We start from the raw sequence: 16,506 nt of genomic DNA, 5'->3' as shown, positions 1-16,506 counted from the left end.
GTTTTAGACCATGTTCCTGTCGTCTAATAAACCTTCTGTTTTACTGGCTGGCTGAGAGTCACGTCTGACTGCGGAGTTGGGGTGCAGGACCCTCTGGCTTCCCCAGGAGCCCCGCCTGAGCGGACTCGCTGGGGGAAGCGCACGGAGGGGCAGAGGATGCTGAATGCTCCGAGGTCAGACCCAGGAAGGTGGAAGCTGTGTGAGCTGCGTGTCCTGAAGACAGGCTGCTCACAGAAAGGCGACTACCCCAGAGTCCTGACTGACTTCATGGGGAGCAGTTCCAGAGCATCGCCCAGGGACTCCGTGACAGTATGATCATTGCAGAGCCCTAGAGGGCAGGTGTGTGCAGGGGTCTGGACACAGAGAATGGCCGACACCCTGTTTCCTGGCAACTGATGGCCTGGGCCCTTCCCCCCCTGCAAGGTGAGAGCTGAAGGGTTGGAGAACAAAGGAATCAGGTGACCACCTGGCCCGGGAAAGGAACAAAGCCCAGAGGAGGAGGGGCTGGAGGGGGTTTTCAGTTTGGGGCTGGCTGGGACATGGAGTGAAGTGCAGACGTGGTTGTCTGGCTCACTGCCCCCCAGAATGGACCCAGCTGAGGGGTCCCGTTCTCTGCACCTGCAAGCTCTGTTTTAGACCATGTTCCTGTCGTCTAATAAACCTTCTGTTTTACTGGCTGGCTGAGAGTCACGTCTGACTGCGGAGTTGGGGTGCAGGACCCTCTGGCTTCCCCAGGAGCCCCGCCTGAGCGGACTCGCTGGGGGAAGCGCACGGAGGGGCAGAGGAGGCTGAATGCTCCGAGGTCAGACCCAGGAAGGTGGAAGCTGTGTGAGCTGCGTGTCCTGAAGACAGGCTGCTCACAGAAAGGCGACTGCCCCAGAGTCCTGACTGGCTTCATGGGGAGCAGTTCCAGAGCATCGCCCAGGGACTCCGTGACAGCCTTAAAGCAGCGGGTCCCTCCCTGGCCTTTTCCCTGGTGGCTCCCATTATGACTTAGGTTGGCTGCAAGGCTTTTGCCAGCTCCCTCCAGCTGAACGCCCTTGCCAAGTAGCCTTCCCCTTTCTAGGGCTCTGCAGAGCAGCCTTCTCCTGCCAGCGCCTGCCTGCCATGAGGGTGGGACGAGGCAGCCTTCATGCTGCTCCCCAGCTCCCAACGTCTTCCCGCTTGGCTGGGTGAGAGGGGAGCCTTGCCCTAGCTTCTCTGCCAGGTTCCTTCCTCAAGCACTATTCATTCCCAGGACCCTTACGGCTCAATATGTATCTCTACTGGACCCTTCCGAACCCTTAAAGAGCCATGCCAGGTGGTGGATGGGCTGACCACTAGGCACTACTGCCCTCAGTGGTGGACAGCCCCATCACAGCCTAGGTGGCCCATAGACAGGTTAACTGGACACAGAGTTAAAGTATGTTTGATTGTCACAGAGGAATTAATCACATCAACGGAAAGGACAGTATCACGTGGGATTATGCAGTCAAAATTGCAGGGACAAGAAATGTTCACTGCACCCTTAGACAGACAGCTAGGAAATCCCAGACCTTGAGGGGCAGGTCTGCTCTGGCTAGTGCAGGGCTTCATTTGTAAGGAAAGAGGTGTTGGGGATCAAGCAATTATTTTACTTCCATAACTGATGTGGCAAGTCCAGAGGGGCCGGGACCCTGAATGGCCAGGCCCAGCGGGGCCCAAGGCTCTGAACTGCCTGAACTGCTCAGCCCAGAGGTGCTGGGGGTCAGCCCTGACAAGCCCCGCCACAAATTAAGCACTGGGCAAATGACCAGTAAGAAGGGCATTGTGGCTTCCCATGTTCAATACTCTTGGGGGTTCCAGGTAAATGTGCTGAATTACAGGTAAAAAGATGCTCAGCTTCGTTCCCAGAGGTGCCTGGCATCAGGAAGACAAGCTGAGCTCTTGCCAGATCATACACCATCACCACCCGGCTTTTCCACATAAAAAGAGCACGTCCCTGCTTTCCCATCAAGTGACCTTTATTTCTGATTAAGAGAACAATAAAAATACAAGAAAGGAGAGAAAGCAGGGAGGGGGAAGGGAGCTGGGGGAGCACAGAGCACGAGCCGATTGGTCACGTCCCGTCAGGGCTAGTCCTCAACTGGCCCCTGGGGGCCATTTTCTGAAAGGAGGAAGTTGCAGAGCAGGGAGAGACCTCTCCAGTAATGCCCGCCCTGCCCCAGGGAGGGCTCCTGACAGGGTCGGGGGCTGAGAGGCAGCTGTCAGAGGAGCGTGCAGTAGGATTCCTCCTCTGCAGCATGGCTACCATTTGCAAACATCTGGTTCTCAGTGATGGGGTATTCTTTGTCCCTAGTCCGAGACTGCAGATCAAAATCATCTCCTTCAGCTGCTCTCCATGTCTGCTGCAACTGAAATATGGAAACACAGAGTTGGCGGGTTACTGCTTTCCAGACAAATTGCCCTTAGGTGGGGGCTCCGGGAGCAGCCAGGTCCCTGTGGCTGCCACCATGGACCCTTGTAATACGGGCACAATTAAGGATTTGCACGATTGTTTTGTCAAGGAATAATTAATCTTGACATTTCAGGTGTCCCCTCCTGACCACACCACAAGGCTGCTCCACCCAAGCCCGAGCCCCCAGCCCTACCAGTCTAGGTCATATCAAGCACTCACTACTGTGTGAGCTGGGAAAGGAGGGAGATGGGGGCACAAGGGAACCCCGGCAACCATAGTGCATGGTGCAGCTGAATTGCTGGGAAGACCCAGGAGAGTCTGAAGTGAGGGGCCCCTGGCCTCCCCCAGCCAACGGGGCTTGTCTGGGAGGAGTCAAGGGAAGGAGCCCAGTGCAGTTTCTATGCACACTGCTTTGTGTGACTCAGTAGGGCAGAGCGAAGTCCCCATGACACCGACAGCCCCAGAGTCGGACAGACGGGCAGGTCAGCGACTGCTGGCGCAGTGAGGAGAGACCATTGGGGGCCACAGAGGCATCAAATGCAATTGCTGTCTCTCTCTTGAAGGGAGGGGGCATTCCTCCTGGCCGGGGCCAGCCGTGCTGCGGTAGGGAGATGGAGCAGGGCGCTGGGCTACCCTACCCCCTCCAGTGCACGGGAGGGGATGCCCAATGGGCTGGGCTGTTTTACCGTTAGACACAATATGAGCCACTGCAGGAAATCCTGCCCTCACCGGCACATTCCAGGGCTGAACCGGGGATCCATTGCGCTTCCAGCAGCATTGCTGGGCACAGCAGCGCTCAGCCTCCTGTGCAACCAGGTCCCAGCGGCTCCCGTGCCCCACGATCCCCGTTGGATCTGCCGGGTCCAGGATGATGGGCCTGAAATTCAGGGAGACACAAAGAGTCACGGTGCAGACTCCAGCCGGGCAGAGACGGGGTGCTGCAGTCCAGCTGGGCATAACCCTGCTGCCTGACCCCTCCGGCTCTGACCTGCTAAGCTCCCGTCTGGTCTTCCTAGGACATGGTGCGGCTAGTTAATGGCTGCTGCCACCTGGCCAGATGTCACAGACCTTCTTCATTTGCTTTAGCTGCTCTCTGCCAGCCCTTGTCTAGCCCTGAGCTCTAAGGCCTGGCTCTCTCCGTTCTCTCAGACCCCGAGTGTCTCTCGGACCCCACCCACCTTGGCAGAATGAAGACTGAGTCCGTCCAATTCCCTCCTTCACCAGTTCCACTTCCCCAGCGTCTCCCACACATTGTGTGTTAATAATTATTGCCACTGCCTAGGGTATCTTGGCCATTCAGAGCATTAAAGCCCTGCCCCACTTCATGCTGGGGCTTCTCGCCTTCTTCTTGCCCCCAGGGTGCTGTGTCTGGGTCATCAGCGGTGAGTTTCACACACAAAGGTAACTCCCTGCCCCCAGCTGTGCTTGGGGGGGGATCACAGGCAGGTCCCCATTGCCACGGGGACAGGGAGCCGGGATGCACACACAAGGGTGCGGTGGTGTTTGCAGGCACCTGGATTTATAGAGCTGATACTTCAGATACCATCCCAGGGTTTCATTCTCAAAGCCGTAGTTGATGGTCCAATAGACACAGAGTTGGGCATGCTGCCGGATCAGCTCCAGCACCGTCCGGAAGCCCTCGGCCATGTTGAAGGCTGGACCCCTGCCCCCTCTTTCCCAGGCATAGACAGACAGGAGCTCCAGCGCGTACTGGGGGGGCAGGGACTCTTCCCACCCCAGCTTCTTTTTGTGGGGAAGGACATACTGGGGTGGACAAAAGGAACAGAGGTTAGACCGACAGGCAACAAACCCTCATTCACGCCTAATTCATACCCCGAAATCCACTCAGAAAAGGTGGGAAGGTCTGGGAGACAGGGGGGAGGAGACAGAGCTGGAGCAGGGGAGCTCCCGACAACAGGGCCCTCTCTGGGGTACCTTGGTGTCTGCCGGGCCTCCAGCTGCATATTCCCAGCATAACTCTGTCCCCCAAGAGCTGCAGGGGGGCTGTGGGGAGCCAGTGCGGCTGCTGTACCTGTTTGTACCAGTGTTTCACCAGGCGGATCAGACTCTTCAGTTTGGTGGGGAGAGCCATGACGAAATTCCTCTGCAGCTCGGTGAAGCAGGGGGAGAACTCGCTCCCTTTGGGATCGCTCTCTGTCAGCCTGATGTACACCTCGGGGTCGGGTTTATAGCCTCTGTACAGCTGGCCTAGCAGAGAACGAACACAGGCGTGTAGGCCATGGGTAGCTAAACACTGTGTGTACCCAAGTGCTGTGGGTGGCATGGCCACTCCCCACCCCGCTCCCTGTGCCCACTACTCCGAGTGGGGCCTGGCGTTGCAATCACAGACCCAGTGCTCATTGGCTCCTGACCTTTCCCTGCGAGTTTCTTTTCCCCTTCCCATAGGAACTACTTTGCGTCGCAGAAGGATACACTTCATTCTGCTCACTCCCACCTCAGATTGTTTTTTTCAAGATTTTTGAAAGGAAAGGGAAAGTGAAGGGGCCAGACTCCATCCTGGCAGAGGCAGATCCTCACTGCGGGCCCCTGCCAGGTGCGTCCTTGGCCTGCCTGCTCAGCCTGGCTGGGGCATGGCCCAGCATGTCACCCTTGGCTGGCACCGCTGCGGCGGGCCCAGAGAATTCATGCAGCTTGTGATGATTGTTTCTGGAGGCCCCTCAGGCCTGTTGGCAGATCAGAGTAGTTCTGAGGTGATGAGCGGCTCTCGTGGGGTGGGGGGCGAGATGGGCAGGTGGACTGGAGGGCACTGTCACCAGAAAGCAGCCGGATGTGGCAGCGGGACCGAGGAGAGTTGGGCTGGGAGTGCTAGCCATTAGCTGGGTCTAGATTGTAATCCTGGTCCTCCCCGGCCATGCATTGCCCCTCACACTTGGCCCCTAGTTCCCACTGAGCTGAGCGAGTGCTTGAAGCTTTGAGTAGCCTGCTGCATGTGGCTCCACTCTCTCTGAAAGTCCTGGGAGTCATTCAGATAAGGCTCTTCCCTAAGGCCAAATGCTGCTTGCTTGCTCCTGAATGGTTAAATTTAAACAGTGACTAAAAATCCCCCCCCCCCCCTTGCTATTAGCTGGTGCCTCTATTCTGAATCACAGGTGGGCAGGACAAGCGAGAGGAAGAGAAGCAGTTTAGGGGAGGTACAGGAAACACACTCCCTGGATGGTGCTTTCTTTTGATGAGGGCTAGTGCACAAGGAGGAGATCAGGTGTGCATAGGGTATGCATGTGTGATGGCCGCCTTCTTGACCTGGGATTGAACTGGGGTCCTGCAGACCTACAAGCACGGTACAGTGTGAGCTAAAGCTAAAACGTACAGCAAGAGACTCCTCTGCTCTGTGGAGTGGATACAGAGGGGAAGCCGTAACCACACTGACCAGTGGGTGAGGCATATCCATGCACTTAAACATCCATGTGAATTTACACCTGCAAAGCTAGACACGTGAGATACGTTTGCAAATCATAGTGGGGAAGTTTGGCCATGAGATTCCCCTTAAAATCTCCTGGTATCACGTGCTTACAACCCAGCACACCCCAGAGAACATGGAGCCATCGCTATCTCGAAAGTAGCAAGAGCTCTGGCAATGTGCTGTGGGAATCGAGAGAGACTAGACAGTCATTGAGAAACACGGCCCCTGCCCTGGGAGTCCAAAACAGTGCATCTTACCTAGGGCGTCGAAAGCTGGCAGCACATCAAAATCAATATGCTCCCCCATGGTATTAGATGTTAGGGTAAAAGTGAGCACACGGGGGTTCTCCCACTTTGTTTTCTTAATGCTCAGCACTAGGTCTTTTCCCAGGGACCCTCTGCATTCCTCCAGCCTTGTCTGGATTTCAGCAATGATTTTTTTCCGTTCTGCTTTCAGGGCCCAGAAATCTGTAATCTTGCTGACAAACACAACGAGGTCCACATCGGAGACGTCTTTCAGGGCTGTGCCCTTCCCTGACGAGCCGGCCTGGAGGAGAAAGCAAGAGACAGAGAGAGAGAGGTCCCACTGAGTCCTTCCACAGAGAGCTCAGCTGTGGCCCACCCACCTGAAGGAGCTGCTCCCAGGGCCACCCTGGAGACACCCCCTGTGGGACATCCCACCGCTCACTCATGAATGGGATCAGGGCCTAGCTGATGTGGTTTTGGCCGGTGGCTATGGCAAACTGAGTCCTAGCCTTGGGACTGAGCATTGGCGGAGCAGGGAAAAGGGGCTTCCTCAAGAGTTAGGGCTGATTCTGGTCTCAGTCACAGGGGTTTTACACCATGGACCTCAGCCACGTTCCTCCCATAGATTCAGGCCCTTAGTCAATTCTTCATTTGACTTCAGACGGCGACTCACATGAGTAACTGCTCCCCAATGGGAGGTAAAGTGGTCTGGGAGGGAAAATCTGGTAAAGGACGAGGCCTGGGTGATCTAGCATTGGTGGGGCTGGAGGCCCAGTGTTGGTACCAGTCGTTATTTAAGGGCCCAGGCCAGGGCTTCCGGGGAGGGGTCCCCAGTGGGGGAAGAACCATTTTAGCCTGGAAGAGGGCTGGCAAAAATGAGTTATTTTTGTTTGGACCCCTATATGTCTCTGGAAGGGGCCAACCCTCACTGGGGTTCGGCCGAAGGTTAATCCGACCTCACTTGTTAAAAGCATGGAGGAGACCATGTGCAAGCACCGCAGAGGGGTGGCAGGCGCAGCAGTGTGCCCAGCTGGGAGGGGGCTCAGGGGTGATCTAAACACACCCACCCTGCCCCCAGCTTTATAATGGGTCACTAGTGTTGTTAACTGCCCTTACACTAGCGGGTCGCATGCTGCATTGCTCACGTGGCCTGAGCTGCGTGTTTCCAACTTCTTCAGTGCACGCAGCTCTGCAAGTTTTCAAAAAGAATTTGACAGAGAGATTCTCTGGATGTGATGTATTGCTGGGCCCTGGGGCCTCCCACCCTGGTTGGGGGCTGGCCAGACTGATGGCAAGGGGCCCAGCTGGGGTATGTGGGATCAAAAGAAACAGCTGGGGGGGAGGGGCTGGAGTGGGGGCAAGAGCCCAGGTGAGACTAACAATCACCCTAAAAGTGACTCTGCTCCCCTCCCCCAGGCTGGGAGGCCACTGCCTTACCCCATAGCCAGAGTGACCAAACAGTGATTTTAGTGCAAATTCGGGTTTTCCAGTTTTCGCCAGGGTCATTCTCCACCCTTGACTCTGGCATCATCCCCTGCCCGATGCACTGCAGCCCCAAATGCCAGACCCCGAGCCCCATGTCCCAGGGGGCCATCGGTTGGGGGTTCTCGCTAAGGGAAGGGCCATTCGGCAGATATTTTGCCTGCCCTCTGGCTCTCCCCAGACACAGCCCTGCACAAATACTGACAGTGACTGTCTGTCCCCCATTTCCCCACACTGGGGTCCTGCACCTGGGAACTAGCCCTACCTCCCTGCTCGCTCACCCCTTCCTCAGACACAGGCAGAGGGGTCCCCGACCCTGCGCCCTGATTTACACCAGCATCACCCTAGCTGTATGCTGATCACCATTGAGAACATTCACCTCCTGGACTGTTCCCCCTCCCCTTCCCAGTCCCCCCAATACCTGGAGAGGCAGGGTCTGTGCACCCCATCTCCATCACTCACCTTAACCACCTTCAGCACCCGCATGGCAGAGCCAGAGTTTCTGAAGCAGTTTTGGGTCAGAAATAGGAAGATTGTGTTAATGGCTGTGCTGATCTGCATCTTGAAAACTTGGTTGGGCTGCAGGTTGTTGGTGATGAATATATCGAGTTCCTCAGCTGGCATCTGGTAGAGCCCCATGCTCTGGTTGAGCCCCATGAGGAGGCGAACAACAGGGGCTACCGAGGACGGGACTAGCCTGTGTGTGCCCCTGGCAGAGAGGGACCGTCTCTTGCTCCTTCTGGACTGCAACAGGCCCTGGGCAGGGAGGGGAACAGCAGGTGCAGAGGGTTGGTTGCTGCATAGAGGCCACGCCTCCTTTCACTTCCTCAGCTCTCTGATCAGTTTCTTTTCTCCCAGGCTGCTGCATGCCCAGGAATGCTTTGGAGCCCACTGCCCTATGCCCCGCTTCCTAGCTGTAAACTGGAATCTCTGGCTGCCTTCCCAGAACTGCTCTTGTGCTGGGCTCAGCTGTCCTGTCTGCTGCTCGGCATGCATAGCCCTGGCAGGGTAAATGTGCAGATCCACTGTTATGGTGTCTCAGTGATTTCAGATCACATGTTTTCACTTCGCAAGTTGCAGATGGTTCCAAGCCAGCTGGATTCTGACAGTCCTTCCCTGTTTTTCCACCTCCTGCATCATCACCAGTAATCCAGCGTCCGCAGGCCAAACTCTGTCCTCTCCTCCTCCTGCATTCCCCTCCCAGGGCTTGCGCGGGAGTCACTGACTGGCCCTGGAACCGGAATTTAGCAAATCAGCCTGTTGCTGGTGCATAAGGAGGAGAGTGATCATAGGTCCCGTTTTGGCCAGGACAGTCCCTTTTTTAAGCCCTGTCCTGGCCCTCCTGACTTTTTTGGCCGACTTGATCAGTCGACAAGAGCAAATGGGACAAAAATGCCCACCTTTGTCAAAAAGTGGGGTACAGAGTGTCACAGAGTCCCCAGGCGATGCTCTGGAACTGCTCCCTACAAAGCCAGGCAGGACTCTGGGGAAGTCTCCTTTCTGCGAGCAGACTGTCTGCATGACACACAGCTTCCACCTTCCTGGGTCTGACCCCAGAGCATTCAGCATCCTCTGCCCCTCTGTGCGCTTCCCACAGCAAGTCCGCCCAGGCAGGGTCCTGGGGAAGCCAGAGGGTCCTGCCCCCCAACTTCGCAGTCAGACATGACTCTTAGCCAGCCAGTAAAACAGGGGGTTTATTAGACAACAGGAACATGGTCTAAACCAGAGCTTTTAGGTACAGAGAACAGGACCCCTCAGCCGGGTCCATTTTGGGGGGCAGTGAGCCAGACAACCCCATCTGTACTTCACTCCACATTCCCAGCCAGCCCCCAAACTGACTGACCCTCCAGCCCCACCTCCTCTGGGCTTTGTCCCTTTCCCGGGACAGGAGGGCACCTGATTCCTTTGTTCTCCAACCCTTTAGCCAGGGGTGAAAGTAAGTTAGAGGACTTACCACTACCCTGGAGTCCTGAGCAGAGGATGTGGCTGTAACCGGAAGAGGCGTGGCCTTAAATCCCCAGGCCCTTTAAATCTTGATTTAAAGGGCCAGGGCTCCAGCTGCAGTAGTGGCAGCTGGGAGCCTGGGGCCCTTTAAATCACCCCCGAGCTGCCAGCTGCAGAGGTGGCTGGGAGCCCTGGGGCTCGGGGGCAATTTAAAGGGCCCAGGGCTCCAGCTGCCGCAGCGGAGCCCTGGACCCTTTAAATCACTGAGGAGCCCTGGGGGCTCCCAGCTGCCACCGCTACCCTGGGGCTCTGGGCTCTGGCAGAGCTTTAAAGGGCCTGGGGCTCCGCTGTGGTAGCGGCTGCTGGAATCCCGAGCCCTTTAAATCCCCACCTGGGCCCTGCTGCCTGAGCCCTGGGGTAGCGGCGGCCGGGCTCCATCGGGGATTTAAAGGGCTCCGGGGCTCCAGCCCCCGCTACCGCCCCGGCCCTTTAAATCCACTCCGGAGACCTGCCGCCGCTACCCCAGGGCTTCAGCAGCAGGGCTCAGGTGGGGATTTAAAGGACCCGGGGGGGGGGGGGTAGCAGCGGCTGGAGCTCTGGGGCTCTTTAAATCCCCGCCGCAGCCCCACCACCCCTACCCCAGGGCTTTAAATTGCCCTCTGGGAAAGCCAGTCCCGGTAATGCCGCACTGGCTCTTACCGGTACGGGCTTACTTTCACCTCTGCCTTTAGCTTTCACCTTGCAGGGGGAAGGGCCCAGGCCATCAGTTGCCAGGAAACAGTGTCCAGACCCCTGCACACACCTGCCCTCTAGGGCTCTGCAATGATCATACACCCTTATCTCACCACCTAGATACTTAAGAACTGCATAGGGGAAACTGAGGCACCCCCACAATATTCAGAGAAAACATTAAGAACAGTCCCACTTTGTCACACGGGAAAACGTGCAGGGAGGGGGGCAAGCAGCAATGCCAGCCGCACGCAGGGGGGGCAGGCAAGGCTCGGGCAAGCAGCAACGCCAGCCCCAGCCTTTGGGAAATATGGTCACCCTATCAAGTATGTGCATCGCTGCTCGCCCACATCCTGTGCAGCGGCAGTCTAAAAAGGGAACAGAATGTTGGGAATCATTAAGAAAGGGATAGATAATAAGACAGAAAATATCATATTGCCTCTATATAAATCCATGGTACGCCCACATCTTGAATACTGCGCGCAGATCTGGTTGCCCCATCTCAAACACAATATACTGGAATTGGAAAAGGTTCAGAAAAGGGCAACAAAAATCATTAGGGGTATGGAATGGCTGCTTTATGAGGAGAGATTAATAAGACTGGAACTTTTCAGCTTGGAAAAGAGACGACTAAGGGGGGATATGCTATAGGTCTATAAAATCATGACTGGTGTGGAGAAAGTAAATAAGGAAGTGTTATTTACTCCTTCTCATAACATAAGAACTAGGGGTCACTGAATGAAACTAATAGACAGCAGGTTTAAAACAAACAAAAGAAAGAAAAGGAGTACTTGTGGCACCTTAGAGACTAACCAATTTATTTGAGCATGAGCTTTCGTGAGCTGTAGCTCACGAAAGCTCATGCTCAAATAAATTGGTTAGTCTCTAAGGTGCCACAAGTACTCCTTTTCTTTTTGCGAATACAGACTAACACGGCTGTTACTCTGAAACCAAACAAAAGAAAGTATTTTTTCACACAGTGCACAGACAACCTGTGGAACTCCTTGCCAGAGGATGTTGTGAAGGCCAAGACTACAAAAGGGTTTTAAAAAGAACTAGATAAATTCATGGAGGATAGGTCCATCCATGGCTTTAGCCAGGATGGGCAGGGATGGTGTTCCTAGCCACTGTTTGCCAGAAGCTGGGAATGGGTGACAGATCACTTGATGATTCCCTGTTCTGGGCACCTGGCACTGGCCACTGTCAGAAGACAGGATACTGGGCTGGATGGACCTTTGATCTGACCCAGTCTGGCCGCTCTTATGATCTTATGATCATCTGCTTCACATTAATGGGGTATTCTTGGTCGATCTCCCCAGGCTGCTGGGTGTCCTTGAACCCCGCAATCTACTGTCTACTGTGGCTGAAAAAGGGAAACACAGCAGTTGGGGATCGCGCCTACCCAGTGGAGGCAATTGTTCCATCTTAGCCCCGGGGCTCTAGGATCAGCCAGGCCCTCGGGCCACCACAAGCATGGGCCTGTGTCACAGGCACTGTGTTTGTTTCACCCGACAAGTGGGACTGTCTGTAAAGAGAAGCACCCTTAACCTTGGGAGGTATCTGCAGTGTCCTGATGGCACTGCAAGGGCGCTGGGGCCAGCCCTCAATCCCACCCTGCCAGGATGGGTCACTCCAGGGAGCCCAGCTCGGGGGTGGGGGGATACAGGACATGCAGGGCAGAGGGCTCGGGAAACTGTGCTGGGAGAAGGTGGAGCAGGGACTCCCCCATGCCAGGATAGCACAGGGAGAGCGAAGGGCCAAGCCCTGCCCAGAGGACAGGCGGGGACTGCACAGGGGTTGCAGGGATGACTCCCCTGAGGTTACCCTGCCTGCACCGACTGCAATTTGCGTCTGGGGGTGAGAGAGAGAAGACTTGCTGTGAGGGGAGGGGGCTCTCCGAGGCCTGGCCCATCTTGGTGCCCTTGTGCATGGAGCTGGGGGCTGGTCCCGGTTCTGCCGGAGCCCCTCCCACATGGACAGGGAGTCCCGCTCTCACCAGTGCAGGCCAGGGCTGGAGTGCAGATCCAGCGGGCTTCCGGCAGCATCGCTGGCCACAGCAGCACGCCCATGCAACTAGGTCCCAGCTGCTCCCCTCCTCCACAATCCCCATCAGATCCGCCAGGTCCAGGATGAGGGGCTTGAAATTGAGAGAGACACCGAGTCCCGGTGCAGCCGCTACCGGGCAGAGGCAGGGACCCTGCAGCCTGGCCAGACACCACGCTGCCCCCGCGCCCACAGGCTCTGTACCGCTTAGCTCCTGTCTCACACTGACTGCACCAGCCAGGCCTCCCTCTCATCCCAGCGGCCAAGTGCATATGTGGCTCTCGCTGCTCTCCAGGGGCCTCTCGCAGACAGGGCCCCAGGGTGGGATCAAGCCCAGTGCTACGGGAGCCTTGTGGGGAGGTGCTGCCTCCCTTCGTGACCCACTGAGCCCCAGTAGCTTAGGGCAGCGCTGAGCCCTGCCTTGCAGCGGTGCTGCACTGGTACTCAATTCCCACCCTGCATCCCCACCCCTGCACCACCCCCTCCCTGCCCCCGACCCTCCTGTCAGTGCCCTCCCAGCTCCACCCCTTTCCACCTCGATCACCCCCCAGTATCTCCCCCTCCAGAGCAGTGCAGAGCAGCTGGAGCGTCTGGGGAATCAGAGCCAGGATCAATAGGTTAATGTACAAATAAATGGGAACATGCGGCAGGGGCTGGCATTTCCCAGCTCTTGGGTTCTCAGCTCAGCTAGCATAATTAACACCTTTCTGGACGCAGTGCCGAATAGAGGGGAATAATCACTTCCCTTGGTTTGCTGGCAGCGCTCCTACTAATGCAGCCCAATAGGCCGTTAGCCTTCTTGGCAACAAGGGCACACTGTTGACTCATATCCATCTTCTCCACTGTAATCCCCAGGTAATGGGCCATTAGGGAAAACAATAGGCTTTAGGAAAAGCTTATCTTTCCCCCCACCCCCGAGCCTTCCTGAGAATGCTACTCTGACTCTGCAAGGGCATGTGACCAGACCACATGTCTCTGGACTCCATTTTGGCTGCCTGTATTTTTCCACAAGCTGGGCTGGGAACTGGTTTGGAACAAGGGGTTACTGCCATATGCTAATGCTAAATAAGGGAGTGACATCATCTGTTGTTCGGTTTCAGAGTAACAGCCGTGTTAGTCTGTATTCGCAAAAAGAAAAGGAGGACTTGTGGCACCTTAGAGACTTGTTCTTCACTCCCTGACAACTGAACACCGAAGAAAAGCTCCAAAAGAAAAGGACTTGGAACAGGTGTAACCCTTCTGCCTGTCAGAGTTGGCAGCAACAAGGGCCAGGTTCAGTATCTAGGGGATCCATTCCAATAACACAACGCAAAACCGGCTTGAGCCGCCACCCAGCGACCTGGGACAAATATATACCACCCCCGCTGGGCGCCTCCAAGAGGCAATACTTCCCCTCTTACAAGCACATAGTCTGAGTGTAACAAAAAGCCTTTCAACAACAGAGAGAAACAATGTGGCATTATGTTGGGGAAACACCACCAACAGGATTCATAACACAACCCATGAGCAAAAACCCACCCCAAGCAAATTGGGTCCTGTCCTTTCCCTTTAGTTCGTGAGTCCAGCAACCCCAAATCACCCAAAGCCCCAAAAGTCCAACAACCCAAAGTCTCTGTCCCTGGTCAGGGCAGTCCCATAGTTCAAAAGTTTATCTGCAGAGTTTTACCCCCCAACCTGGGTGGAGATTGGGGGCAAGGTGTTAAGGGGCCCCACCTCTCCATGGGGCTCCGCTCTGCCAGCCACCCCATGGGCTGCTCTAGGCATCCTGCAAACTGCTCTGCTCCACCAGCCGCTCTGCTTGCCATCCCACAAACTGCTCCACCATATATCTTCAGGCTCCCCCCCTACTTAACACAACACTCAGTGATTTCAGCTTTTAGTAAGTTTAGCTCTTTTGTGATTTCAGCTTGTAGTAGGGGAGCCTCAGTGCTGGTGCACCATTAGCCCAAAGTGAATTCAGTTCAGACAGCCTGTAACTAGACTCCTAATAGGATCAAAAATAGCTCTGATATTCCACAGTGGAGACAGGAGGAAGTGCAATTAGCATGTAAGGCCCACGGGGGGGAGGGAGGGCACCCATACCTCCAAGTATTAATACCTAGCCCCAACCTCTCTCAAGTCACAGAGTTTTGGAACCCATGTTCCTTACCTAGCGAGTGCTACTTAGTTGATGGTGAGTCCCTCCATCATAACAAAAGGCCAAGTGCAGTTCCACTGTCCTTGATTCCCATAATCAGGATAATAACAATTTATTCTTCCTGCCCCAATAACAGAGACACTGGGGATCCCACTTCAGCCAAAGTGACCATTTGGGCATTTATGGCCTCATGCTAGGTGGGGTGGGTGTGCCTATGCAAATGAGATCAGCCCCTGAAGTTCCTTTCCACAACTTGCCACACCTCACCACCAGATGTCAGGGTGGAGCTCATCCTGACACTGCTTACACAGGGGTGGGGAGCCCAAGCTGCAAAGCAAGAGCGGCTTGTGCCTTGAGAATCTGCGAGCCTGCGTGTATCATCAGTCAGGGTGAGAGATTGTTAATTCAAATCCTATCCTTCTAGTATGTTAAGATTAGTTTGGGTTTTTGTTTATTTACTAGGTAATCTGCTTTGATCTGTTTGCTATCACTTATAGTCACTTCAAATCTATCTTTTGTAGTTAATAAACTTGGTGGGTTTTTTTTTGCTTTATCTAAAACCAGTGTGCCTTTGACTGAAGAGCCTGGAGAAAATCTCAGTTTGGTTTGACACAAGCGTATTGTGCGTCTCCTTCCCATCTTGAGGGGAGGGTGAACTCTATGAGCTTACATTGTATAAGTCCCTGTGCAGTGTAAGATGGTACCATTTTAGGTTTATTCTCCAGAGGTGGGGTACGTGCCTGGGGAGCTGGGAAATTGGCTGGTGTCTGCTGGTTGCACTCAGGTAACGCAGTTTGGGTGAGTGGCACCACCTACTGTCTTGTTGGGTGATAACGGGGCCTGGGTGAGGCTGGTTGTGTCTCCAGCCAAGGAAGCAGTGTGACCAGGCTCAGCCCAACTGAGTGGTTAGAGGAGCGCAGTGGTTTCTCACAGCTCCCAGACTGCACCCCAGGGGTGACAACCTGTCACACCCTCTCCTCTCAATTCTAGCTCCACAGCAGTGCCCAGTAGCCAGGACCAGCAATTGCAAGGAGAGTGCTGCTCAGCCCTGGGACGGAGCATGCTCGGTTGCTTTGTGCTGCTCATGCAGGTGAAGTCTGGTCACAGGTAGCAGCTGTGAGGGCCTAGAGCAGATGGAAGCTTCAGAGAGCTTAGCTGCGAAGTTCTAACAAGTCTGCACCATGTGTGTGAAAGGGAGATATTTTACAGATGCTTCTAACTTGGCAAAAGTTGGGGCAATTTTCATGGGATGGCAAAAGGCATCTCCCAGACCCCAGGGTGACCCACCTGCTAAATTTTCAGCTCCTGCTCCAAAGCCTCAGGGTGCTAGAGCTTCTCAAAGAAGGGGTTACGAGGGTTAACGTGGGCAAAACAACATATTGTTCGCTAATCTCATTCTCAGAAACAGCTGAACCACTTTTGCCTGAAATGTTCTCCCAAATATTCGGCCTGAGACACTCAACATGGGAAACTTCAACCCAAGCAGTTAAAGCCTGGCACTGTGATACACAACTGAGACCAGGGCCTGAGACTGGAAGCGTCGGGCACCCCTCCCTGTGGGCAGCACTTCCTGCCCCAGCTATCAGGGGTATTTTCATGTCACCTCCTCCTAGAGCACCCCTGATCCCCCAAGGGTGGTACAGCCTCTTATTCCTCCTTCCACAGGGCATGGTGACCCTCCACAGGACTAGTGGGCCTGTACACTCAGTGTCTCCACCTAGTGGCTGGATCAGCCACTGACTAGACAGCTCCTACAACCTCTGGCACGTCACGCTTTATTGTTAGGGGAACCCAGGACCAGCAGATAATGAAGAGAAACGACGTTTATTCCCAGAAAGATGGAGGTGAATTAAAAGAAGGAAACGGGACCCGACCCATAACCAACCCATCATGCTGCTCTAAGCACCAAATGCTACGAACAGAGTAGCAAGGACGGCCTTGCCCCGGCGCCTCCCCACAGGCCTCAGCTGGCTGGTGGAGTGAGAGCTCAAGGAGAGGGGCTGGCATCTCTTGGAGAGAAGCCCTTCTCTCTCTTCTGGGTGCAGTGGGTCCCTGGTGGAGTCAAGCCCTGGCTGCCCCAGGCTTAGGG

General features: G+C 55.2%; 1 protein-coding gene across 2 annotated transcripts; it reads right to left on the bottom strand.

Moving 5' to 3' along the window:
- Positions 1 to 1,964: 1,964 nt before the first annotated feature.
- On the bottom strand, positions 1,965 to 9,619 carry LOC125623151 (2'-5'-oligoadenylate synthase 1). 2 transcript variants are annotated; one of them, XM_048822026.2, is made up of 7 exons: positions 9,519 to 9,619; positions 8,027 to 8,320; positions 6,095 to 6,383; positions 4,449 to 4,624; positions 3,930 to 4,180; positions 3,146 to 3,293; positions 1,965 to 2,372 (listed from the first exon to the last, which is right to left on the bottom strand). In XM_048822026.2, the coding sequence occupies exons 2-7, from the start codon at positions 8,219 to 8,221 to the stop codon at positions 2,226 to 2,228; spliced, it is 1,206 nt and encodes a 401-aa protein (XP_048677983.2). In that variant the 5' UTR covers positions 8,222 to 8,320; positions 9,519 to 9,619; the 3' UTR covers positions 1,965 to 2,225. The 2 variants fall into 2 exon arrangements, with proteins under 2 accessions (XP_048677983.2, XP_048677982.2); XM_048822025.2 differs by having other exon boundaries at positions 8,027 to 8,795; positions 9,519 to 9,607.
- Between the last annotated feature and the right edge of the window lie 6,887 nt (positions 9,620 to 16,506).

The sequence above is a fragment of the Caretta caretta genome, chromosome 15 (genome assembly GCF_965140235.1).
Source record: "Caretta caretta isolate rCarCar2 chromosome 15, rCarCar1.hap1, whole genome shotgun sequence".
In the NCBI taxonomy this organism is placed as follows: Eukaryota; Metazoa; Chordata; order Testudines; family Cheloniidae; genus Caretta; species Caretta caretta.
Note: the sequence above shows the minus strand (reverse complement) of the source record. Positions and strands in the feature narration are given on the sequence as shown.

Coding starts and splice junctions, on each gene's coding strand:
- LOC125623151 (XM_048822026.2), bottom strand. CDS start 8,221: ATGGGGCTCAACCAGAGCATGGGGCTCTACCAGATGCCAGCTGAGGAA. Junction 6,384..8,026: donor GGGTGCTGAAGGTGGTTAAG/GTGAGTGATGGA, acceptor TTTCTCCTCCAG/GCCGGCTCGTCAGGGAAGGG. Junction 3,294..3,929: donor TATCAGCTCTATAAATCCAG/GTGCCTGCAAAC, acceptor CCTGAATTTCAG/GCCCATCATCCTGGACCCGG.